Here is a 27181-nt window from a genome sequence, read left to right as displayed (position 1 = left end):
TTCTTACTCCATGTCTCTTAAGTGCATTGTGATAACACAACCAACATGAAGCCTGGTTGTGCATTGTCTGCAGATGTGTGTGTGTGCTCCTGTAGCTGAAATGCCTCTTAAAAACCTTCCCAGTGCTATTTTCCTAGCTAAAGTAATTTTATGGATTGCTTTAATGTCGGGATTCTGCTGGGGCCCCTCCCTAGATGAAAGTACTGCTCAGCGGAGCCTGGGGGGTGGCTTGCCAATTAGCACAGAAGGAAACAGCTGCTTATGCTTTCCCGTTCCATCAAGCTTTTTTCATCTGGTCATGTTGATAGGATTTATTATGCCTTCTTGCTTCTGTCCAGAAAGAAAGATTACTGAGGGTGGAAGCCTCTTTTTGAAAGGGGGAGGGTATAAACAAAGATTATGGTGTCATGTCAGGCCAGATAAGGCGCTGCGTTGTCTTTCAGCAGGTCCAAAACAGAATCTTGAGCTTGTTTGTCTTGCAGGATATTGTAGCAGGAGCAGAATCCCATGGATTTTGCAGTCCATTGCCGAATCCAGTAACAGCTGGCATGCAGGACAGAAAGGGCATTGGAAAATATATTCCCAACAGGAAGTGGTACCACTGAGATTTGGTTCGAAATTAAATTGAGGGTTGAATGAATGAATTTTCATGAGCACCTTCTTGAAGAAATAGTACAAACTGAATAAATAGTACAGTTGTACAAACTGTGGAACACTGATGTGGAAAAAATGAGAGAGAAACTGAAACTGACGGATTCATCCAGCCTTACTAGGATATGTGCACCATGTCTGCCGCAAACGCTGTGAATATCCTTCCATAGCAGGCTTGCTGTTGAAATTACGTATATCTACTGTCAGGGGTTCAGGAGCAGAAGCACAGGGAAGAGGGGAGATGGAGAGCGAAGGGGAAGAATCTGAGGGCAGCGTAGGAGAAGATGACAGTGGCCCGAGAGATTCCATGAGCCTCTCCAGCGAATCGGAAGATTCACAGAAGGGGGCGCCGGTGGCCAGGGCAAGGGGGGTCCCAAGGGGGACACCCCAGAAGCAAGGGGCCAGCGGGGACTCCCAGAGCAGCAGTTGGAAATCAGGACCAGCTTCCCCACCAGAGCGCAGTGGGGGGGAAGAGTCACAGGTATCGGGAGTAGCGTCTCCCCCAGCAGGGAGAGGAGAGGAGTCAGGGCTGACCACGCCTCCATCGGAGAGTCAGACAACGGAGGGGAGGTCAGATCCGGCCAGTATCCCGGAAGAGGGAAGCAGTGACAGAACTAGTGTAACGGTCAGGAGGAAGGTCACTGGGTTGGCGCGAGAGGCAAGTTCAAATGTACAGGAGCGCGGGACAGCAGAGAATGAGGATTGGGAACCGGGTCCTAAAGCCCGCAGGAGGCAGGGGGAGGAGCTAAGCGACTCAGCGTCAGAGGAGTCCAGAAAGGGGAATGCCCCAGCGGGCAGGAGGACCCAGAGGAGAAGAGAGCAGCGGAAAAGGTGGAGCAGGGCTAGGATCTTAAACTGGTGTCAGAGGGGAGGAGATTCAGACGGGACTTCGCCGATCTAGGGTTTAAGATGTAGGGCTGCGCGCTGCGGCTTTGAAATGGAAATTGAACTTCAATAAAGACTTTTGTACATTACGACAGCCTAGCGTTGGTCCTCTGTGAGCTGGGACCTAGAGGCAGCTCTGACATCTACGTTTGCAGTCTATGCCTCTCTTACACTGGAGGCCTTGGTGCAGATTCATTCTGGCCATTAAGAGAGATGAGTGTGGTGTTGATGATGGTATGACAGGTTGAACCCTCTCTTGGCTCATGGTACATTAAAAGGAGCAAAGTGGGAACACGGTTCCCTTTTATTCTAGTTGCACTGGCTTCCATACTGTCACTTAAGAGTGTGTGCGTGTGTGTGTGAGTGGGAGAGAGAGAATGAGAATGTTGTTTTCCCTGTAGGTCCCCTTCTCCCAGTCCTCTCAAACAGTGGAATTTGCTGATAGGGAAGGGAGAGAAGGAACATTTCAAGATCTAAACCAGTGATAGGCAACATGGTTCCCTTCAGATGTTGTTGAACTATAGTTTCTTCCAACCCCACCCAACATAGCTAATGGTCAGGGAAGATGGGAGTTGTAGCCTAGCAGCATCAGAAAGCTAAACATGGGGTAGGGCCATAGCTCAGTGGGTAGCGTTTAGGATGCAGAGCGTCTCAAGTTCAGTTCCTGGCATCCTCAGGTGTGGCTGGGAATGTCCGCTGCCTGAAACCCTAAAAAGCAACTGCCAGCTTTCAGTGTTCCTAATGAGGCACCTGAATTTTAAAGAAGAAAAGCACACCCATAAAATTGTATTTAATTGTGTGACTTGATTTCATAAGCAACTGCATTTGCCACGCTCATTATTCAAGCTACTGTATGGTCATTAACAGGGGCTAACAGGCTTGAATGAAATTGCCTTATGGGATGGCGAATTCTTTGCTTAGCTGAAGACTAAAGAGTGCTAAAATGACATTATTGCCAGCCTCTTTGCAACAGACGTATGTGGATGGCTGACCTAGATATTTCTCTCTTCCTTCTCCCCCTCCCCACATACTCTGAATATGACAAAAAGGATTTGGCATCTTTTCTAGGGAAGCAACCACTGTTAAGTGCTCTGTGCAATCACATTTTAATCTCAAAATGCCACAAAATGGCCCAGATCAATGCAAGCTTCTTTCATGCTGGAGGGTAAACAACATTCTGATGGACTTGATTCATCCTCTTCCCCTTTTGCCTTTAGGTTAGTATTGCTCTGTTCAAACTCACAACATTTATGTCTCTTTCTGGATGACCTCTGTACTTAGTTTGTAATAACAAAAGTGTGAGGATATAAGGTTGCCTGGAAATAATTTATCCTGGCATGCATTCTACTATATTTTTTGCTCTGTAAGACGCACTCCCCCCCCTCCAAAAATTAAGGGGAAATGTGTGTGCGTCTTATGGAGCGAATGCAGGCTCCATGGCTTTGTGTTGCTTTTGGTGAAGCCTGGAGAGCGAGAGGGGTCGGTGCGCAGAGAGGGAGAGCTGCGCAGTGCCCCTTCAGTGAAGCGGGAGGAGAATAGGAGCCCCTTCCGTTTCTCCTCCCACTTTGCTTGTTCTTCTCTAAAACTAGGTGCGTCCTATGGGTGGGTGTATCTTATAGAGCGAAAAATACGGTAATTGGAAGTGCTGTGGACTGAACCTGGGACCTTCTTCATGCAAAGCGTGTACTCTGCTGTTGTGTTATGGTCCCTCCCTAAAGGGATAAGCGTTGTGTTAGTTCAAGAACAAAATGGCAGAATTTGGAAGATCTACACAGATGGAACACAACTTCTGGAAATAAGAAAGTTGAGCTTTCCCAGGGGCAACACTGGGGCTTTGGAAAAATGTAATGAAAGAGTGCACTTCAGAAAATGAATGGTTGTTGCCTAGAGACAATGGTTCTTGGCAATGGTTCTTTCCAGTGCCTTTTGGGTCAACACAGCAGTGGTTGGTGAGCACATACTGTGGTTGCTAGGCACCCACAAAACACCCCCAAACCATCAGAATAGGTGTTTAGGAGTTGCTCAGGGCTGCTCACTCACTACCCTCTTAGAACAAAATAAAAAAATTCCTTCCAGTAGCACCTTAAAGACCAACTAAGTTAGTACTTAGGTATCTGAAGAAGTGTGCATGCACACGAAAGCTCATACCAAGTACTAACTTAGTTGGTCTTTAAGGTGCTACTGGAAGGAATTTTTTTATTTTGTTTTGACTATGGCAGACCAACACGGCTACCTATCTGTAACTACCCTCTTTGAAGTGTCTGTGTGCCTGAGCACCATAGCATGAAAGCCAATTCTTGCTCCCTGTTTCCTTCAAGCATATTCATTATTAAATTGGCTTAACTTTGATTCAGGGTTTAGTTACCAGTTCATAGGAACATAGGAAGCTGCCTTAGACCACACCAGACCATCACTCAGGGTTGTCCACACTTGATCAGCTGTGGCTCTCTAGGGCTCCAGAGCAGGGTCTCTTCCAACCAATACTTCCAATGTAGGCAGCAAGAACGAATCTGTGTTTTCTCTGTATTCTGGCTATTTTTATCATTTCTGGGCATTTGGAAAGATTAACTAATGGTTTCATTTTGGATGTACACTCTCCTATTGTTTAATGCTTTTGGACCCAGATCTTTTTATTCATTTTTTTATTTTGGAATTGATGTGGCAAATGAAATGTCAGTGGCTCTGTGCACAGCAGTTGTTTATATCCCTAGTGATCACCATTCTTAGACTAGCCTGCATCATCTGGCTTCCCACTCACTTTCCTCTAAGCTCATCCATTTCGTTTTGGAAAGAGAGACTTATTCATTGAATCTAGCAGACAGAAAACAACATATAACATCATTTGTCTCCTTGGATTCATTTAGAATCAAGAAGTAAACAAGACATTGTTGCATTTGCAATTGGTTTAGCAGTTGTCTCCGAGTGGAATATCGCTCTTTTCCTAATCTGCATCTATTCCAAGTCAGTTACTTAAATATTTGATTTGCAAAGGATTTGTGAAACAGAAGGGAAGCTTTTGTTTTATTCTTAGCTTGGAAAGGAATTTTAGTTGCAAATGATTCCCAGGCTAAGCACACACTTCCTTTTTTCTCTTCTATGGGTCAGTGGCGACATAACGTTGGAGATCTTTTAACCATAGAAGTGTTGCTGTAACCATAGAAGTCATGCATGCTTCCTGCTTCAAGCCTCTCCATCACATATTTCCCTTTGCAAACCTTAATCACAGTAAAACATTACATCGATTACCATCAAGGGAAGATTCCCAGGTGGGTATAATTGCTGTTTACAACTCAGCACTTTGTTCTGGCATCGTCAATCTCATTTCCTTCCTCTCCTCTTTCCCTCCATACTTCTTCCCTTGTGTGTTGTGTCACCGAAGCTAGCCATGGTTAATGCTAACTGGACTGTTTTAAAGCAGGACTTGAGGCTGGTTAGCAAACCCTGGTTAAGAGGGAAGCTGGTTAGTAGGAACCACAGCAACTTATGATTGTGCTTTCTTCCATTAGCCTGATTAAGCTAAGTGGCCTGGTTAACACATCAGTGGTAAGCCATGGTTTATGTAGCTTAACTGATTGGTTTGTATAGCCAACTAATTATGGTTTGTTTATGGTCTATGAACCAGAAGATGAAAACATTGTTTTGATTTGGCAAATGATTCTTTGCTTGCGTAAACAATGGTTTCTTGTTACCTATGACACCTTTATCCTCATTTGTTTTTGTGCCGTATCCCCACATGCTTACCAGGCTACAGAGAAGAGAGGCAGGAAGAGTTAGAAAATGAAACCAACACTGAGCAAATAAATAAATAAATAGTGCTGTGGCTACTCACCTGTGAGACTGATTTCTGGCGTATTATTGTTTGTGAATTCAGCCATCATGTGTGCTCCATTTCTTAGCCTGGCCCCAATAGCCATTGTTAAGAGAATTCCAGTGTCATATCTGTATTGTCACTATGAAACTGAGAAGAGGTTTCCCAGGACTTGGGAAATACTTTGCCTTCCAGTATTTGCCAGGTGCAAAAAAAGTGTTTGTTCTATTTTATGAAAAGCTGCAGTGTATTTTAATAAAACAGTTAAACAAGCCACAGTAAGGAACCCATTGGGTGGGATGTCTCACTAAAGGATTCCTCGCCTCTTGAAAAATGCATGACTTTTGCTTTATTATTATTATTGTAATTTATGTACTGCCCTTCATCTGAATATTCCAGGGCGGTGTACAACATTAAAAACATAATTTACATAACATAATAAAAAATCAATAAAACAATCACAGAAAATTATAATAGTAATAATACAGTCCTTCATATTTAAAGGGCATTGATTGTTTAATGGCCAAAGGCCTGGGTGAAGAGGAATGTGTTCCCCTAGTGCCTAAAGACATGTAGTGATGTCGCCAGGTGAGCCTCTCTGGAGAGACCATTCCACAGACGGGCAGCCACTACAGAGAAGGCCTGTTCTCATGCTGTCACCCTCTGGACCTCTCATTGGGGAGGCACACGAAGAGGGGCCTCAGATGACAAGTGCAGGGTTTGGACCAGTCCGTATGGGGAGAGGCTGTCCTTAAGGTATTGAGGTCCTGAGCCATGTAAGGTATAGCAGATCCCACTGCTAACACCAAAATGTTGCAGATCCCCCTGCTCTGGTTACAAAATGTGGCAGATCCCACCTACGTATACATTATATAACCACCCTGGGTTATCTTTGGGTTTTTATGTGGAGGTAAACTTTTTAAATTGATACTTTATTGAAAAAAATTAAATTATAAAACAATAAAGTGATACAAAAAGAAAAAAAAACTGTGTAAAGAAAACAAAACTGTGTAAAGGGGAAAAACATATGAATATTAACAAAAATACCCTAACCCATACATTCTTTTATAAATTTGATATTATTATACTAATACTAATGTAAATATTAACAGTGACGTAGCGTGGGGGGTGCAGGGGGGCCAGGCGCAACATCTGGGGGGGCGTGCTCACACTCGCAGCTCTCTGCCCCTACTAAAATCCATGGGTTAGGGGGCGCAAATTACTTGCCTTGCCCCGGGTGCTGACAACCCACGTTACGCCACTGAGTATTAATAGCCTACTACATTTTGTATAAATTCATTCCAAAATTGTCATATTTATCCAAGCAGTTGCAAGTGTTATCATATTATCAATTTACAGATTAAAGGAGATAATGTCTTTATTCTTCCAGTTCATCGATATCGGTCTCTTGGCTACCATTAGAGTACATAAAATCCATTTTTGTTGACCTGTTGTTAACTTCTATATAGTAGAAGAAGCGGCTTATACTCTTCTCTTGTCCCTCACTGGAAACTTCCTAAATCAGTGGTGTCAAGTGTGAGATGTGGTTTTAATAAAAGTCCCATCCCACAAAGTTTGCTGAGCACTGAGTATGCATATTCTGTAACAGCAACTCCAAATTCATGTGTTGGGAGGAAGCTGGCTAGCTCCCACTGCTAACTCTAATTACATTCTTAAATGAAATGGCTTGCAAGAGGAAATTCACTTGGTAGAGTTCCCACAATTTCATCACATGCAGGCAGACCTAATGCTGTTGAGGTTAAGTCACATTACCCAGATGTATTAGAACATACAAATGTTATTTAATATTTCACTTGGGAGGCAAAGATGTCCACTAAGAGTCTTTTGTGTATCCCCTTTTTTAAGGATTTCTGTGTTATAAATGACTTTTGACTTATCATCATTTGATTTTGTGTGCATAAAACAGTAAGCGTTTTTATAGTGTGCGGAAAGTTTGATGCAACCCTTAAGCAAAGTTTCTAGTTAAAACTAACACCTGTTTTCCTGCTGTTAAGTGTTGTTCCCTAACTCAAATAATGAAGGAAATTTCCTATATGCTTTTAATGATTAGCCAGACCTTTGTGTGTGTGAGCATAAAGTTTAGGGGAGCAGGGAAGAGAGAGCGTTCCCTATGTGCCGATAATTGTTATTGTGTCTATTAATAGTTATGCCAGGAAAAAGTGGCCGAATAAAGCACAAACTGTTTATTTGCACAGCCAGGATGTTTTTTACACACACATGTGCACAAAGATGGCCGTGCAGTATAATAGCAGGAAACGATAAAATTCTTCTTCCTTGCCTATTCCCCGCTCCCCATCTGTCCACATTGATTTCACTTTTTTATGCATGCAGGGCTTTTACTATCAAAGGGGAGCTTTTTGCTGCATAGGATGTTCTCATACTCTTTATTTATTTACTTATAATTTTATTTACATATAATTTATACACCGCTTGATTGTAAAAAGAAACCTCAAAGCAGTGTACAAGAGGAATGAAAAATAAAATTGTTAGTAAAAACAGTTCAAAACAACGATTTGAAACTTTAAAAAAAGGGTGATACACTTAAAAAAAATTAAGATACCAGCCAGTATTCTGCATATCTGTGTAGGCTTGTCTAGCAAAAAATGTTTAACAGGGTCCGAAAAGAGTACAACCAAGGTGTTTGCCTGATGTCAACAGGCAGCAAATTCAAAAGTATAGGTGCTGCCACACTAAAAAGATAAATTTCTTATGAATGCAGAATGGGCATTATATGGCATCTGTAACAGTGCCAGTTGTGCAGATCGAAGCGGTCAAGTGGGCATGTTACCTGAGGCAATATCTTAGGTAAACCCCCAGACTACAGATAGTAGTAATTATAATTATCTATCTCTCTATGGGTGACTTTCCTGTTACACAATCCTGATGGAGTCCCATTCAAATAAAATAGCTCCAGTAGAGTGATTGTCCTGGGACCCACCAGGCGACTAAGCTTAGCTTCATCCAGGTCAACTTGATTCCCTCTGTGCCAGGAGCAGATTGAGCCAATTCTAGCCAGTTGGTGTTGCAAATACACTAGAGTTGTTTGTCTTGATTTAGGGACTGCTAAACATTTTCTTTCAATGAGTGGCTTGATACTGGGGCACCCTTCGCTTTTGATTGGCTCCTGCAGAACACGGTCCATCAGTTAAGTTGGAGCTGTCAGAGTTGGCTGTCAGAGTATTCATTATTTTGCACCTCAGAAATACCAGTGGCTATAACCCCGATTTTGGCTGAAAACATGTGTGATGCAGGAGATCTGTATGTTCTTCTTGTGTGCCCTATGCCTAAGAGACATCTTGTTCTTTTGCTCTGTAAGGCCCTACCTGCCCTATACATTTATAGCTGTATCATACTGCTTAAAACAGCCATGACTTCCTGCAAAAATCCTGGGAACTCTAGTTAGTTAACAGTGCTGAGAGTAGTTAAAACATCCCCTTTTCTGCTCAGAGAGCTACAATTCCCAGAGTGTCCTGCCTCACAGGGAATTCTGGGATTTTTAGCCGGCAACAGCTGTCAGGTGGAAGATGGGGCAGGCTTGTTTTATGCTGCTCCAGTGGGTAGTAACTAAACCACTGGATTCAAATTATAAGAGAGGAGATTCCAGCTAAATATTAGGAAGAACTTTCAGAGGGTAAGAGCTGTTTGACGGTGGAAGGTGTCATTGGAGGTTGGTTGGCTAGCAGAGATCTGTATTTCAGGGGCTTGGACTAGATGACCACGGGGAGCCTTCCAACTCTACAATTCTGTGATTGTAGTTAGGTGCTGTATAAATGGTTAAAATCAGAGGTTTTCAACCTTTTTGAGTCCACAGCTCCCTTAACCAACTACATTCCTTCTGTGGCACCCCTGTGGAGCTCAGGAACCCAGTTATATCACCTCTTGCCTGCAGAGGTGGCAACCCCTCACCCTTTTTCGAACACCCTCCATTGTGGAGTGTTCCCTCAGCTTCCTCTCCTCTCCCCTCACCTTAGGAGTCCTATGAGCTGCCCCCCCTGCCTCAAAGAGAGGTGCCTCCTCACGTCGCCCCACAGGAGCCAGGGAAGCATCAATTGGCCAGCTCCAGAGGCACCATTCACCAGGGCTGATGCAACAGAGAGGCAGAGATGCAAGAGGGCATCCAAGGAGGGAACGAAAGAGGGACAGAGGCTAGTGATTCCCACAGCATCCCAGGGTACCATGGTACACTGGTTGAAAACCACTGGTTTGAATAATAAAAATTAAAAGAACATAAATGTTTTGAGGAAAAGTTGGTCTTTCCTTTCAAATGTACCCATGTTTACCAATTTGGTGAACTTCCCATTATTTTCTAAATACTCTTGGTAGAATCATATTCTTGGATTTTGCCTGTCCCCTTTATGAATGGCTACTGCCTTATGAAAGATTTCTTTCAACTCTGCTATTTTTGTTTGGTATTTGGGAGTTTTTAGAGGGGAGGGGCTGAAATAAATCTGATAGTGCAGTTTCTTTTGCAGTTCCCTGTCGGATACATTAATGGTGCTTATCTCCCCCAACCAGTTTATTTTTTTAAAAAAAGAAGGCACATAATGTTTTCAGTGTGGCTTGGTGCATAAAACCTCACTGATAAGCAAACAGTGGTTAGCCTTGTTGTCTAGCTTTGGCTTATTGTCTGTTTGTTTTTATTTTGAGCTGATTAATTTGTTCGGGGGAGAAGGAGGGCGGTGGGAAAGGGGAACAGTAGAGACAAAGGCAGCAATCAAGAAACAAGCCAGGGTTGGGAGGAAGAATGCGGGAGATTGTAATTGGAGGTTTGCTTTGGGAGTTGGGGTTGAAAGTTACATGTGTGGGGGGGGGGGGAATGAAAATGGTTAAGGGAATCCACATTCTGCTGTGAGATGGCCAGAAGTCATTGGACGCATTCGTGTCTGGAGCTGACCATACATGAATGGAATAACACCTTGGATAGTCATGTATATCTGAGATCTGCAGGTATAGGGCAGTATACAAATTTAATAAATAATAAATAATTTAATAAATGTATTGAATTAATAATTCAACAACAACAAGCTGCTTTATACATGGGCTCAGTACAGTCCACACTGGCTGGTAGCAGTTCTCTAGCCATCCCAACTTGGGAGATGCTGAGGATCTTTTGCTTGTGAAGCATGTATAGTATGCCTCCACTGTGTGAAGTCTTAAAGTAACTCAAGATTCTGTTCTGAAGTGACATGGGCGTGGAGACCTAGTTGTCTCCTGAGTAGGGCTGGACGATATCTGGTTTTTGGCATTGTGATGTATCACCAGCCAAATATCACAATACTATACTTATATAGTATATAGTATAGGGACGCGGGTGGCGCTGTGGGTTAAACCACAGAGCCTAGGACTTGCTGATCAGAAGGCGGCGGTTTGAATCCCCGCGACAGAGTGAGCTCCCGTTGCTCGGTCCCAGCTCCTGCCAACCTAGCAGTTCGAAAGCACGTCAAAGTGCAAGTAGTTAAATAGGCGGGAAGGTAAACGGCGTTTCCGTGCGCTGCTCTGAAGCAGCTTAGTCATGCTGGCCACATGACCCAGAAGCTGTACGCCGGCTCCCTTGGCCAATAAAGCGAGATGAGCTTTATACTGATATATCACAATGTTTGAAATAAGGATGGAGCTATGTAGAGGCATTGGCTGGCTTCATGGTTCCCCCCACATTGTGATTTTTGCATAGCACATGCATGCACCCACCCACCCACCCCATGATTTGCGATATATTGTCAGGTCAAAAGTTATTAAACCCATATCACAATATGGATTTCAAACCGTTTTGGATGATATATTGATATATTGCCCAGCCCTATTCCTGAGTTCAGGATACAAGGTAGGAGAAGAGTGGGGCCTGCAAAGAGCAGAGGCATGACCACCATGGATCAGGGCCATCCACAAGAGTTGGTTCTGGGACCTACTGACAATATTTGCTGGATCCATTTAGACGGGGCTTTTTTTCAGCTGGAACTCGCAAGAGCTCACCTCTCAGGTGGGTGCCATTGCCATTCTGAGAGAACGAGGGAGAGGTGTTCATAGTGAGTTCTGGCACCTCTTTTTCTAGAAAAATAGCACTGCATTTAGAGGTTCTGAATGCCAATTTGCTATCATTTGGCTGCTTTTTTACATGTGAAATACTTGGTGGGCCTTGGTGGCTGCTGTTTCCAGTACTGTAGTGTTTGATTTGCATAATACCCTGAGCTGTTTTGCAAATAGTGTATTATTTATCACGAACAGCTGCCAGCTTACAGATGAGAATTAATAAGTGGTGCCAGTCTTGGCTTAGTGCAGCCTTGAACTGTCAAAGTGCTGAAAGGGAATTGCAGAAAATGGGGTGACAGTGTTGCTTTCATGTGCCATGTTCCTAATCCTGGAGCAGACTTCCTTTTCCATTTGTACCAAAACCACTTCTGCTTTCTTAAGCCTGCTGTGATGCATTGGTGGGCATTTGGAGCGAGTGAACCCTAGCTGCTTTCACAAGTGATTGCGGAGAATGTGTCTTTTGTTTTTGCTTTAGTTTTGGACTTGAAATTTGGGAAGGAACCATTTTGATTGCAATGAGTTTCCAGGAACGTGATACTTGCAATTTGGCCCAATTCATTTCAAGTTTTGTGGCTATCTTCAGGGGTAACTCTTTTAATATAGTCGAAGCAGAACTCAGGAATCCTTTGGCATTCCAGAAGTTGTTGGACTACAATTCCCATCATCCCTCAGCATTGGTCTTGATGACTGGTCCAGATGCGAGCTGAAGTCCAACAACATCTGGAGGGTCCCACTTCTGATTCAAAGTATGTCTGGAGCCCCTTTCAGATCCTTCTCCAAACAGTGTGGTGGTGGGAGCAGGACGGCACCTACTACAGGGGTACCTCGGGTTACATATGCTTCAGGTTACACACTCTGCTAACCCAGAAATAGTGCTTCAGATTAAGAACTTTGCTTCAGGATGAGAACAGAAATTGCGTGGCCACGCGGCGGCAGTGGGAGGCCCCATTAGCTAAAGTGGTGCTTCAGGTTAAGAACAGTTTCAGGTTAAGAACGGACATCCGAACGAATTAAGTACTTAACCTGAGGTACCACTGTACTTGTCAAATTGTCATAAACACTGTCTGCTCCACTGACCCTGCTCACAACTTTTGCATGTCAAACCAGATGTCTGAAAAGCAGCCCCCCATTTCTGATCTGTAGCATTGTAAACAGAGTGTGGCAGTATTATGTTCAAGGCCGTGTTTTATGCATTGCATGTGGTGAAGGTCTGGAAGGCACTTAAAACAGCCTCCTATACTTTCTCAAAGTAATGTTGCTGCAAGCCTTGAAATGTGTGGGAGAGGTCAGCAGAATAATTTGCAGCGCACCTTTTAGGGTTTCTTCTCTCTCCCCACCCCAACAGCATGTCAAATATACCAGAACATCCAATTAAAATGAAATGAAAAATAGATTAAGTTAAAAAAATTAAACTCCACTTTATAGTGATGCGACTCCAGACACAAATGACAATATACAGTGGTACCTCAGGTTAAGAACTTAATTCGTTCCAGAGGTCCATTCTTAACCTGAAATTGTTCTTAACCTAAAGCACCATTTTAGCTAATGGGGCCTCCCGCTGCCGCCGCACAATTTCTGTTCTCATCCTGAGGTAAAGTTCTTAACCCGAGGTACTATTTCTGGGTTAGTGGAGTCTGTAACCTGAAGCGTCTGTAATCTGAAGCGCCTGTAACTCGAGGTACCACTGTATTTTTCAAGATTTTGGTTATATCACAGAAGTATTTTCAAACCTGAATGTGTGAAGGGGATTTTCCTGTACTGTCCGCATCTCTCCCATCTCTGCACCCCTTGCATTGTGCAGGGGAAGGTCTGGTTCATTTCCAAGGCAATTCATAAGCAAGGGTTCACAAATGCCCTTTCCGGCTTGCCACTGGCGAGTGAATCTTTTGCAGTTAAGCATTTGTTTCTAGATTGTTGTTGTAGATGAACTTATAAAATGTTTTAAGCTGCTTTGAGCATTAGTAGTAAAAGAATTAAAAAACACACCCATGAGCATGCATTTGTTTTTGCCAATGTTTGTATTTTTTATTTTATTTCTTCAGTTGATCACGTTGTTCCTGAGCCAGGCACCAGTTTGCTCTCTGCATTTGACCAGTGGCGAGAGTGGGCAGACAGCAAGTCCTGCTGCGATTACTCTTTGCATGTGGACATCACGGAGTGGCATAAAGGAGTTCAGGAGGAGATGGAAGCCTTGGTTAAGGATCATGGTAAGCCTGAGGAGTCTTTATTTAGTGCTTGCTCAGTTCTTTAGTTTCTGAGGCAAACACAAAGGCACAAAAACATCTGCATCCTAGCTGCAACTTTGAATTCTGCTTTCCACTTAGAAGTCATACCTGGTTTTGCTGTACAGGGCATAGAGAGGATTTAAATAATAGATACATTATTTAAATAAATAAATTATTTAAATAGTCATTTCCCCATGCTCAATGTGGCTTATGTAAATATCCCAAGCATAAGGCGCATCAATGAGAGCAATAGCAACAGCCTTTCAACATACTACACAATTACAGTAGTGCCCCACAAGACGAATGCCTTGCAAGACGAAAAACCCGCTAGACGAAAGGGTTTTCCGTTTTGGAGGTGCTTCGCAAGATGAATTTCCCTATGGGCTTGCTTCGCAAGACGAAAATGTCTTGCGAGTTTTTCCGACTCCCCCCCCCTTTTTCTAAGCCACTAAGCCGCTAATAGCGCTAATAGCGCTAAGCCGCTAATGGGCTTGCTTCGCAAGACGAAAAAACTGCTAGACGAAGAGACTCGCGGAACGGATTCTTTTTGTCTTGCGAGGCACCACTGTAATTTTGTAAAAACTCCAATTGAGTCAGCAGCCAAATGCCATCCAGAATGAATCAGGAAGCTGATTTATGCCAAGGCAGACCTGTGGCACACCTAGCTCAGTATGGTCAGCAGTGTCTGGCGGTGGCTCTCCAGGGTTGAAGGCGGGAGCTTTTCCCAGCCTTGCCTGGAGGCACCAGGGATTGACCCTTGGTGCTTGTACATGCAGAGCATGTGCTCTACCACTGCTGTGGCCCTTCCATTTTGAATGGGCTTCCCATTCTGTCCAGAGAGGGAATAGCAGCTCCTGGCCTCGCCACAATGTCACCATTCTCATACCCTATGTTATAACTGCTCTCGTGGTGCACGTGGGATCGTGTTCCTGCAATCATAAGTAATGAGAACGTGCAAATAGGCAAATCTGATCTACATTTGTTTGCTTGTTTAAAAACTTTTCCCGTGGCTCTTCAAGCAATAGGGTTTCCACAGTGGCTTCCAGATAAATGAAAAAAGAAAAGGAAAAGGATAAGGATAAGGAAAGAAAAGACAGCCCCTCCAAATGGATTTTCCATCTAAAAACACAACAAAGAATAAAGGAAGGAGGGAGGAGCAAAAAAAGCAAACTTTTAGCACCAGGTCTTAAAGCCAGGGTTACATAACTGGCTTGTCATGTGGTGTTTGGGTTTGAGAAGCTTTTGCCCTTCTCTATCGGACTGTATGGTAAAATTGGGGCTTCACATAGGTATGACCCAATGTGGTTGTCCATATGTTTACAACTAAATGGAATTCTGATGGATTTTAAATTTCCTTTTCTCTCTTGCTTCTGATAGGAGTGAATTCTTTCTTGGTGTATATGGCTTTCAAGGATCACTTCCAACTCTCAGATTCTCAGGTATGGTACCTTCTTGGTTTGCATTATAGCTGATCCAAAATATTTGGCCCAGATTTTTTGGACATTCCTTGGGTGCAGGGCAAAAATACCCTGACAGTTTTTCAAGGAAATATGGATTTGAGGTAGGGTGGGGGCTAAGACCTTTTGGTGGGAGGTTCTTACCTTAATACAAGGTGGCTGAGTGTGTCCCCCCCCCTCTGTTTTTCAAAAATCAGGAGTGGGGAACTTGTGACCCTCCAGATGTTGTGAGTTCCAACTCCCATCGGCCCCAGCTAGCATGCCAGTTGATGACAGTGACTATGGGAGCTGTAAACTAGAAACATGCATACATTTAAATCTCTTCTAGATTTTCAAACTCTGTACACCAGCGGGGGGGGGGGGGGTGCTCTTGGCTTCAGGCCCTGCCTGTAGGTTTGGTCATTATGCTCTTAGTTTACTTTATGGTGAGCAGCTGGCCCAGCCCAGCCAATATGGTTGGAGGCCAAGGTTCAAATCCTTGCTCATCTGTTGCTCTTTCTAGGCTGCCTTGGGGTAGCTTAACCCACCCTGAAGTGTTGTCAGATGAGGACAAATCTATGCTGGAGGGAGATGTAGAAACGAGATAGATAGCTGCTCAGTTATGGCTGTACGGAATCTTTTTGTGTTAACTTCTCAGAATTCCATGGATGGGGTTGAGGTAGCTGGAAAATTCATTCCCTGAGTCCTGGAATGGGAGGGTGAGTTTTAGAGATGAGGGAAACGTAATTTAGGAAAGCCAGCATCCTTTCTCTCTTGTCTCCCTAGATATACGAGGTCCTGAGTGTGATCCGTGACATTGGGGCCATAGCCCAAGTTCATGCTGAAAATGGAGACATCATTGCTGAGGTAAGCAGAGTTTCCCAATCATGAGAAGTAATGAACTCCCTTCAGGCGTTCTGAAAAGGAGTTTGCTCAGCAATAGTGATGGCTTTTTCCCATTGGGACTGGGGCCAGAGCCGACGACGAGTGGAGCCAACTTAATTCTAGTTTTGTCCCCATCCTCCTCCCCACTGAATTCTATAAGGGCAAGCCTGAGACTAAGGAGGAGGAAGATGGCAGAGACTGGTACCCCCTAGACTGGTTGTTAGTAAGATGGGGATGGGGCTGTATCCCATTTTCTCAAATGGAGCAGGTTCCACTGTCAATGGGCAAGATGGCAGGTCAGGGGAGAGACCTTGGAAACAAGCGAATTAGCTTCAGCACTTTGGAAGAAGTCCTTGACACATGCTAGTAAAAGACATTTAATCTTTTCTCCTTTCCATTTTGCTTTAGGAACAGCAGAGGATCCTGGAGCTAGGCATCACCGGCCCCGAGGGGCACGTTTTGAGCAGGCCTGAAGAGGTGATGGATAGTTTTGGCTTACTCCTTTGCCTCAATTGCCTTTCATGACGCCAGTAGCAATAACACAGAATACTGCATCCCACATTGAGGAGTTTGCATTCTACACATGGTAGCCACATGTACAACAGAGGTGGCCAGATGGCACAGAGGCCCCAGTGGGGTAGGGGTTAGTTCACAGAATCATAGAGTTGGAAGGGACCCTGAGGATCATCTAGTCCAACCCCCACAATGCAGGAATATGCAGCTGTCCCTTACGGGGATTGAACCTGCAACCATGGCATTATCAGCACCACTCTCTAACCAACTGAGCTATCCATCTCTTCAATTGAAAGGCAGTTGTAGATCTTGTTAGCCTGGATGAAGGGACAGAGAGATGTGTGTGTGTGTTTTTAGAAACTAGTCCACTGTACAGAGGAAACATTTATGTTTGTTGCTCCGCCTGCTTTTGCCTGTGGCTCTGCCCACTCCTGGCACGAGGCACCCAGAAGGGAATGCAGCCTTCAGGCAAAACACGGTTCCCAAGCCTGTTGTAGGAGGTGGTTAGCTAGGCATCTGGGTCAGCGAGCCTGCCAAAAGGTATATTGGTGTCACAAAAGCAAGTTGCTGGCGAAGGAAAACCAAGCATCAAGATCTCATCAGGAAATGGAGGATCTGATGTGAGGGGGTGTGTGTGCAGAGGGGCACCAGCAGAATTTTGGCTCAGATTTCAAGTCTGTGCTACTTGGACCCATTGTGAGTGTGGAGAGGGGGAGGTGAAGAAACCTCTAAAGGAGAAGGCAGTAACAATATCGGTGATGGGAAGAAGGGAAGCCACGTTTCTGCAAGGGTAGGGAGCTGAAAGCTGCAGGAGCGTTGCTGATTTCTTCCGAGGAGCAGTGGAACACAAGATGGGAAGGTTGGTGAGGCAGCATGCAGTGGTGAGGTAAGGGAAGATCAGGTCCTCTCTCCCCCCCCCCCCCCCCCGCCCGAATGATTGCTGGATTCCCCTTACTTTCCTACATGCTTTCCAAATCCGCTTCATGGGACAGATGGAGTTTTATATCTGCATCACAGGAAATGAGGAACTGGGAATGTGCTGTTGAACAGAATGGTCCAGGCACAGGGAATGTTCTTCAGCTTAAAAGCCACATTCCCATCTGGGCAATCTTCTTTTTTAGGGTGGAGGGGGGCACATGCTAGTACTGGGCGGGACCAGGGGTCAAAATGTGTGGAAAATGAAAGCAAAATTTACCTTAGTACAGTAGGCTAGTTTCTACTCACCCCCTCCCACACCCCCTGCCATCCTCCATCCAGGCAAGCAAGAGGCGTGATCAAGGCTCACGGACCCATTCCATGCAGGTGAAAAGCATCCAAGGCGAGGATATGAAGTAGGACAGTTGAGGGGTGTTGCCTGGGGACAGGCCTGGAGGCTCCGTGGGTTCTTCACCCCTGGTGAAATGCTCAATGCATTTGCAAAGCTTTGTCCACGATCAGATGCTATCTGTCTGTCTACCTATCTAATTTCTAAACTGCACTTTAATATAAAATACCTTAGAGCAGTATACAACTTGAAAAACACAGTAAAAACAATAATAATTGGCATCCGTCTTGAGGGACGATGGAGTGCGCCTCTGGGAATGAAGTCACTGTGCCTGCTGTAGCTGCAGAGACTGGCAACTTGTATTGCTGCCTGAAGTGGTCTCTGGGATGCAAGCCTGGGCAGAGTTAGAACTTCTCCTTGCAAACAAACAAACAAACAAATATACATGCATGCATGCATGCATATGGGTAAAAGCTGGTTGGCCAAAGAACTCAGGTTTGAAATTCCTGTCTGAATGAGACAGTTTTTAGAAGAAGTCTGAAAACGAGCCGGGCTGATTCCTGCCAAACATCTGTTAGCAAAGAGGTCCACACCAAAGAGGTCCACACCAAAGGCTCAGCATCTGGTAAAAGGTCCATCCAAACTTCAGGGGCATGTAGGACCACTGAAAGTGCCCCAGCAGAAGACTTCATTGGTTGAGGTGGAGCATAAGGAATTGGACAGTCCTAAAGGTACAGTGATGCCTCGCAAGACAAAATTAATTTGTTCCGCAAGTCGCTTCATCTTGTGATTTTTTCGTCTTGTGGAGCGCGGATTCCCCAGGTATTAACAGTTTTACGAAAAAGGAAGCAAACCCGCAAGACGTTTTTGTCTTGCGAAGCAAGCCCATAGGGAAATTCGTCTTGCGAAGCACCTTGGAAAACGGAAAACCCTTTCGTCTAGCGAGTTTTTCGTCTTGCGAGGCATTCGTCTTGCGGGGCACCATTGTACTTTGGGCCCAGGCTGAATTAACACCATGGCCAGTGGTCAGGGTTGATGGGAGTTGTCGTTTAGCAACCACCTGTGGACTGCAGTTTCCCCATTCCAGCTTCATAGCTTTGCTTGGAAAGAGAGGGAGGAAAAGGACAGCAGAATAATCAGCAAGGAACATAGAAGTGCAAAGTGGGTTAAGATGTTTGGCAGTGATCTGTGTGACTATATTCATCCAGCCGGAAAGCACAACTTGCATTGCCCAGGGATTTGAAAGGTGACATTTTGCAGCCGTGGCCTCCCCACCCACACGGAAAACGCCACAGTGAGGTTTTAATGTGGCTTTTAGTAATGGTTTGTTTGCCTCCAGCAGTGAGTCAGAAATACTTGCAGCTGCCTGAGAGGCTTTCTAAAATTTTGGGAGGGGCAGAGGTAAAGGCAAACGAAGGGGGGCTTTGTAAAATTATGCATGGTTAGGAGAAAGTGGATAGAGCACAGCCCCCCCCCCCCCGGCTGCATTAATATTAGACCAAGATCATCCGGCAAAGCTGAATAGTAGGAGATTTGGACAAGCAAAAGGAAGTAATTATTCACAGCACATCATTAAAGTATGGAATTTGCTTCTGGGAGATGTGGCAATAGCCATCGACCAGAGGCGTAGCGTGGGGGAGGCCAGAGAGAACCTGGGAGACTCCCAACTCTCATCAGCCGCAGCCAGCATGGATTATGGGTGTTGTAGCCCAACATGCATTGAGACAACAGCCTTAACAACTACAATTCCCAGGGTTCTTTGGAAACACCACAACATTTAATCCAATTTGTTTGTAGTCTCCATATGCCACTTGTTTTGTGTCATTAATTTCTTCTTTTTAGGGTTTCATTTTCCAAAGGGAAATAATAATGGAAGCCTTGGCTGGGGGTGGCTTATTACTAAGATAGATCTGTGTGTCTCCCCCTCCCCTCCGTAGGTGGAGGCTGAAGCTGTGAACAGGGCTATAACCATTGCTAACCAAACCAACTGCCCCTTATATGTCAGCAAGGTGATGAGCAAAAGTGCAGCTGAAGTTATCGCCCAGGCCAGGAAAAAGGGTAAGTGCTGGATGGAAAATTCCTGTTGATTCTTCCACTCTTTTGTTTTCTTGGCAGTGCTGTATGGATACATTTGCATTCTCTGTCCAATCTGGATTTTAACTTCCTGAGCATTTAGGTTTTTTCTGATGAGCTTGTTCTACAGGCCAAATAGCTTGCTTGGGACTGGGGCTTTCTAATCCAACTTTCCTCCTTTTGTTTTGTTCCACCACTTGCATAGTTGCCTTGGTAACGCAAGTTTTGCAAGTATGAAAAGCATGATCTCTTTAACCATGTCCTAGACCTTTGACCATCAGCTCTTTTGACAAGAGCCAGTGTGGATTAGTGGTTCGAGTGTTGGAGTAGGACCTGGGAGACGAGGGTTCAAATCCCCACACAACTATGAAGCTGTCTGTTTGGCTTAGAGCAAGTCACTCTCTCTCAGCCTACAGATTCTGCTAACCCAGAAATAGTACCTCGGGTTAAGAACTTTCCTTCAGGATGAGAACAGAAATCGTGCTCCGGCAGCGGGAGGCCCCATTAGCCAAAGTGGTGCTTCAGGTTAAGAACACTTTCAGGTTAAGAACGAATTAAGTACTTAACCCAAGGTACCACTGTAATTGCCTGATGTTTTTAGGCATACACTTTAAACAAGCGCAATGTGCAAAGCAGCCTTAAGGCTGGCCTTTGCTTCTGCTAGTTGTCCTGTTCATTGGGACTGTGTGGGCCAAGGGAGGCATCTTGTTAGACATCAACAGAGCATTCTTTTAACTTCAGATTCTTTCTCTGCATTCTAGCCTTCAGGGAATTGCTGTTCAAATGGTGTCAATAGCTCCCATTTCCCCTCTCCCCCCTCTCTTTTATTGCTAAAGCCTTATTAGTTTCTATTTAAAGCATCTGAGATGTGGGTTGTTTTTTTAAAGATACCCGCCTTTCTTTGTAAGCCTGAGAATGTTTATTCACATCTCAGCAGAGCTCAATTGCTAAAGCTCAAATGTAAGTCAGGTTACACTGCCAGAAGGACACCCCCTTACACCCCCACAGACAACAGCTTTCTTCAAAAACCAGTTGCACGGCGCTTGCACTCTGTGCATGCTTAAATGCATTCTTTTGTTACTCCAAATGCTCCCAGTTCTAAGCTGAATTCCACTATAAACAAGTTGGAAGACTAATCTCTGTTGCTGTGGGTTTTGGTTTTTTTATTAAAAAAAAATGGGTGGGGGAGAGAGAAATGCCTGTCCCCTTTCGAAAGACCTGCTTTAATGCGGACTAGAAACCTGGGCAAACCTTCCTGAGTGCGAGCTACTAGCCCATCTCAATCTCTGCCTGGATATTCCTGCGCATGCAAGTTCTATTTCAGGCAGCGGCACTCATGTTTACTCGTCTCCAGATCGAGCGAGGATCCTGTTTTGCCCACCGGATTCCGATTCAGAGTCCTCCTCCTCCTCCTCACCCATCCCTGGCTGCCAGGTCTTGCCAAAGGCTGCGGGGATTTTGGGCTCCCCACCCGCCTGCACCCTGGCAGGGTCCTTCTTCACCATCCCCTAGTTATGGCCCTGACCGAAAGAAGAAACAAATGCCTTTACTAGCCAGTGGGAAATGGTTAGAAAGGGATGTTCAAATGAATAAAACGAATAACTAAACTAATAGCTTGCCTTTTGCACCCACAGAGCTCAAATCAGCATGCATCATGTCCTCCCCGTTCCCTGTTTTCCCCTCACAACAACCCTGTGGAGTTGGTCCAGATAGATATGAGAGGACGAGGCCTTTTAGGTATATTTAGAAACAGATTATTTTCAAACCACGTTAAACAGTGTTAACAAGAGCAGTGACCTGTACAAAGGAAGGCAATGAAGAGAAGCAGAGAGAGGAGACTGAAAGCTGTGAGGGAGATCAGAGCTGGGAGGACCTCACCTTTGACCTCCAGGTGTCGAAAGGTGCAGCTGTTGCTTTGAAGCAAGGAGCTTTTCTTTAGCTTAGATTCCCTGGGGTTACAGTTCTTGAAACACGGGAGAGTTGTTTGCAGAGTGTTTTTAACAGTTCCCAGGTTTCTTTGGAGAAAACCTTGATGGTATAATACTGTGTTAAGCGTAAGGTGCCTCATGGGCAGCAGATTCAACATGGAGGAAAAAAAACCCATTTTTCTCATAGCACGATTACTTTATGAGAGGAGAGGAGCCTGTGGCCCTCCAGCTTGGGCTGTAGTCAGGGAAGATGGGAGTTGTAGTCCAGCAACACCTCTGGAAGGCCACAAGGGCCTCACTCTTGATCTGTGGGACTCATTGCCACAGGATATGGTAATGTGAAAAAAGCCTGAAAATCTGCTGCCAGCCAGAGTAGACAATACCAGGCTAGATAGAGCAATGGTATGGCTCGGTGTGACTGCATCGTATGTTCCCAAACTTCCAGACATTTCTTCCTTAGAACATCTGCAAAACATCTGCATAGTATCGTATGTTCTGCAACGGTTACATCTATCCTGTTTCTGTCACCCTGTTCTGCAGGCACTGTGGTCTATGGTGAGCCCATAACAGCGAGTTTGGGCACTGATGGGTCACACTACTGGAGTAAAAACTGGGCCAAAGCAGCTGCTTTTGTCACCTCTCCACCACTGAGCCCTGACCCAACTACTCCAGACTTTCTCAATTCTCTGCTGTCTTGGTAAGTAGAGGGAAAGTTCCTGAGATGAGTGTATTTAAAAAGAGAAATTCTGTGCTATCTGAATTCTGTGACCTGTATAAATAGGGCTGAACCAAAACTTTGTGTTCTACTAAAACTCTCACCACAACCTTCCCCCTTTGACAATAATTCAAGGAAAGTAGAAACATTTGCCCGTTCTTTGTGAAGGCAGAAAGCATTGCTCTCATTCTGGTTTGTCTTTACAACATTATTATATAGCCAGATTTGGTTGGCTAACTTGCCACTGTGATGCTGTCACACAGGCTGCATGATTTCTGACAGGCTAGTTCACACAAGAGGAAGAATAATACTGTTTCTAAAAAGAGAAGGCACTGCCCAAGAGGAAGCAAAAAAGTGCAAAAACACACAAGATTTTGATTGTCATTCAGACAGTTTTGCGATCCCTCCTCACCTCCCTTTTTGTGCAGAAAAGGTTTACCCGCTAATATCTTGCAGAGCCTTACAAATTATTCAAAAGTTCCTATATTTTTGCATTATGTCTTCATGGGAGCCAGCATGATGTTGATGATTGCTGTAGGGGGAGTCCCTGGTCCTGAATGGGGTAACTGTGCCCCTGAAGGGCCAGGTGCATGGCCTCGGAGTCATTCTGGACTCACAGCTATCCATGGAGGTGCAGGTCAATTCTGTGTCCAGGGCAGCTGTCTACCAGCTCCATCTGGTACACAGGCTGAGATCCTACCTGCCAGCAGACTGTCTCGCCAGATTGGTGCATGCTCTGGTTATCTCCCGCTTGGACTACTGCAATGCGCTCTACGTGGGGCTACCTTTGAAGGTGACTCGGAAACTGCAATTAATCCAGAATGCAGCAGATCTGCATTGGCTCCCAGTATGTTTCCAAGCACAATTCAAAGTGTTGGTGCTGATCTTTAAAGCCCTAAACAGCCCCGGTCCTGTATACCTGAAGGAGCGTCTCTGCCCCCATCATTATACCCGGACACTGAGGTCCAGCTCCGAGGGCCTTCTGGCGGTTCCCTCATTGTGAGAAGTGAGGTTACAGGGAACCAGACAGAGGGCTTTCTCGGTAGTGGCGCCTGCCCTGTGGAATGCCCTCCCTTCAGATGTGAAGGAAATAAGCAGCTATCTTCTCTTTAAAAGACATCTGAAGGCAGCCCTGTTTAGGGAAGTTTTTAATATTTAATGCTTTATTGTTTTTTACACTCGTTTGGGAGCTGCCCAGAGTGGCTGGGGAAACTCAGCCAGATGGGCGGGGTATAAATAAATAAATTATTATTATTATTATTATTATTATTATTATTATTATTAGTCCAACAACATTTGGAATCCAAGTTTGGGGGAGGCTACTGTAGAGTGTTTTCCCTTCCAGGATTTAATTAAACTTCAGTTCAAACAGGTTATACAATTATCATCAGCTCCACCCCATTAGGCAACCTGTGGCCATTTTTTCCCTCTTTTAACTGTCCGCGTTCACACAGGGATTGCTCACTCATTACCTCTGGGTGGTTTCCCTCCCCTTTTCTCCTGGTTTTTGATGTCTTCCTTTTCTGGAGCATCGAGCGTTGGTAGAGAAAGCATGATGTGAAGGCAGATAAGACCATTACTGTGTTAGCCTATGGGCATTGCCTGCCTTTGATCTTCTTCCTTGCACAGTGTGGACTGGAAAGTACTTTAGAAGTAATGAGTAGCATAAAAACATGAGAACAGTGTGTCTTGGCTGAAAACAGCGATCCAGTTGCTGCTATGAAGGAAGCTGATAATGGTTAACAATTCCCCCCAGATATTTTTTTTCATTCTGTACCAACTGCCCCCAATTTCCCATTGTAAAATTTTCTTTGTTTTGAGGGGATGTTGAGGTTGAGTCCAAGACTTGCTGTGGCTCCTGTTTGCCCCGCTACACTAACCACACTAAACAGACTTTTCCAACCTGGTGACCTCGAGAAGTTTTGGATTAGGTTCTTATAATACAGAATAAGTATACAGAATAAGGGAGGGCAAATTGAGGGAGGGGGTGATTTTGAATACAGTATGGGCATTCATCCCCCACCCCCCGCTTTCTGGGCCTGTGAAAGGAGATTGGAAGGTAAGGATGAGAGGCCGCCGGCATTGGTGAAGCTCAGTGTTTCCTAGAGAGTGAGAAAAGGAGAGGTAATATTCAGGCAAGTAAAAGTGTGTGTGCGCACGCGCTTAAAGTAAAAGATCAGCTGTGAAGGGAGGTTAAAGATAAAAGTGCTTTAAGGATAATGTGGCCAGTGTGGTGTAGTGGTTAAGAGCGGTAGTCTCGTAATCTGGGGAACCGGGTTTGCGTCTCCGCTCCTCCACATACAGCTGCTGGGTGACCTTGGGCCAGTCTCTCAGCTCCACTCACCTCACAGAGTGTTTGTTGTGGGGGAGGAAGGGAAAGGAGAATGTTAGCCACTTTGAGACTCTTTAGGGTAGTGATAAAGTGGGATATCATATCCAAACTCTTCTTCTTCTTCTTCTTCTTCTCTAGTTGCTGTTGGGCTGCAACTCACATCATCCCTGACTAGGTTGACTAGGCTGGTCGAAGATGATGGGAGCTGCAGTCCAACCACATCTGGAGATTCAAGGCTGAAGATCTAGGGGGCACCCCCAGCCTTCCTTGGAGATGCCAGGAACTGAACTAGCGAGCTTCTGCATGCAACACCCATGTTCTACCACTAAGACCTTCCACAGTGCTTACAGGGTTTTGCTTCATGTCTGTGGTGATAGTAGTGTTGATTCCACTGACTCCACATCCTTCCCTCCCCTCCCTTCCAACACAGCTGGGTGCAGCTGATGGGATTTGGTATCTCAAACATATGGAGGGCCTCAGTTTCAAGAAGCTTGGTTTAGTATGATGTCTGAAGTGGGCTGTTGTGGTCGTCCTTTTCATGGCTGGCAGTTGAGTCAACTTGAAAGCCAAATGAGAAGTGAGATTCGAATCTCCACAGCTGTGTCCTGCCCTAAACTTGATATCTGTTCCCCTAGAGATCAGTGTTGTCCTTCACCAGAAGTATATGTCTGAGTGCAGACTCAAACAGAATTGGTGGTTTTTTCAAACCTTAGTAACTTTCAAAAAATAAAAATAGTAACATAAAAAATCTCTGACTCTTCTCCCCAGAGAAAATATTCTCTCCTTCCCCCATTCCCCCAAACCTTCCCATGAACATAATTGGCATTCTTGTGGGAGGGAAAAAAAGAATGAAAATAGTAGATTTAAGCATTTTCAAAGAGGACACAATGTTGCAGAAGGGCTGATGTAACTGTGCCATTTTTTTAGTTGAAAATGTCTAATTCCCCCTCCTTTTTTATAAAAAGGTTAAATATGTATTCTGCTAAAGCAGAATTGTAATAAATAAAACAAATGTTTAAAAAGCTGTCTCATTTGTTGTTGTTTTTTGTTTTTTTTAAATATATTTATTAGGTTTTCCACAATTAATATAAAAACAAAAAGAAAAGAAAAAAGACAAAAAGATAACAAAAATACAAAAGTACAAAATTAAAACAAATACATTTTCCATTACTTATTTCCGTTAACTTATTTCTCAGACCTCCTCTCACCTCCCCTTCTTGTATTCCAATTTAAATTATTAATACAGCAAATCCTTATATCCAAATTTAAACATCAGATACTTAAACGTCATTACTCATTCTTCATCATTTTTCCTAAAATCGACCAAAATTTCCCTTCCACGGCTTTCCCCAGTTCCAAACAAGTAGCAAACCAGAATAAAAATAAAACAAGTTATAGTTATATACCCTTTGGATTCCCAGACTCCACCCACCCCTTTCCCGGTTACAGTCCCCAACAAGTGTTCATCAATTCAATATCTTGTCTAGCCTGGAGATCTCACATCCGAGGCTTTTAAATCTCTTTCAGTTCCTCTCTGCCGGCCTTTTTGATAGTCCTTAATGTTAAACCCCAGATTTCGGAAAAGCTTTGGCCCAACAGGATCCATATTTTTCCCAGCCAGCCCTCCATACTTGAAAAAAGAGCCTATAGGGTACCCCGACATACTCCTTTCAAGTCCAAATGTCCCCAAAGCTCCGATTTCCGCCTTGATCAAGTTTGTAATCCTTCGGTCTTCAGGTCTCCACAAAAGGGGATCTCTCAGTTTCAGGCTCACCAATTCAGGCCAAGCTTTCCACATCAAATTGTTATTCTCCTTTATTGCCTTCATGTCAGGCCACAAATTGCAGCTCTCATTTGACATCTGGGAGGTTACAGCTCCTCCTTCCTTCTCTTCAAGAACAGCACATATCTCCTCTTCCATATTCTCATAACATTCAAGTTTCCCTATTTGCTCAAAAAAGCGGTCTCATTTGAGTAAGTTAGCAAGGTTGTGCCAGAAAACTCTCTTCCTTGGTTATTTAGGTGAATGCTAGCAAGCCATGGGTAAATAGAAAGGTTTCTTGGATATTAAGAGATGGGAAGGACACTAGAGGTCTTCTAGTCCAAATCACCTGATCGCTGCCAGAACTACAACACACGGTGCAACTGCAGCAGGGGTAGGCAGCATGGTACCCTTCAGAAGTTGTTGGACTTCAACTTCCATCTCCCCTGGTCATACTGGCTGGAGCTGATGGGAATTAGAGTCCAACATCCTCTGGAGGTTCTCAGATTGTCTACTTCTGAACTACTCCATCCCTTAATGGCCATCCAGCCTCTCCCCAGCAGAGGAGAGACCATCACCTTCCAAGGCAGACCATTAGGAAGTTATGTCTTTTCTCTAGATGAAATGGGTTCCATAGAATCATAGAGTTGGAAGAG

General features: G+C 44.5%; 2 protein-coding genes across 9 annotated transcripts in view; one reads left to right on the top strand and one right to left on the bottom strand.

Annotated features, from left to right (window-relative positions):
- Nucleotides 1-27181, bottom strand: part of LOC307203924 (claudin-34-like) — a 91160-nt gene that overhangs the window by 27316 nt on the left and 36663 nt on the right. The window lies entirely within an intron of this gene.
- DPYSL2 (dihydropyrimidinase like 2) overlaps nucleotides 1-27181 on the top strand; it is an 89547-nt gene that overhangs the window by 51527 nt on the left and 10839 nt on the right. For all 4 annotated transcript variants that reach the window (XM_079955042.1, XM_079955043.1, XM_079955044.1 and 1 more), the window contains exons 4-9: nucleotides 13435-13599; nucleotides 14995-15056; nucleotides 15840-15920; nucleotides 16347-16415; nucleotides 19653-19773; nucleotides 22257-22413. In XM_079955042.1, the coding sequence (XP_079811168.1) occupies nucleotides 13435-13599; nucleotides 14995-15056; nucleotides 15840-15920; nucleotides 16347-16415; nucleotides 19653-19773; nucleotides 22257-22413 (655 nt within the window). The remainder of the gene's footprint in view (nucleotides 1-13434; nucleotides 13600-14994; nucleotides 15057-15839; nucleotides 15921-16346; nucleotides 16416-19652; nucleotides 19774-22256; nucleotides 22414-27181) is intronic.

Source organism: Podarcis cretensis (genome assembly GCF_951804945.1).
Source record: "Podarcis cretensis genome assembly, chromosome: 15".
NCBI classification, from domain to species: Eukaryota; Metazoa; Chordata; class Lepidosauria; order Squamata; family Lacertidae; genus Podarcis; species Podarcis cretensis.
This window is presented reverse-complemented; position numbering and strand designations above follow the sequence as displayed.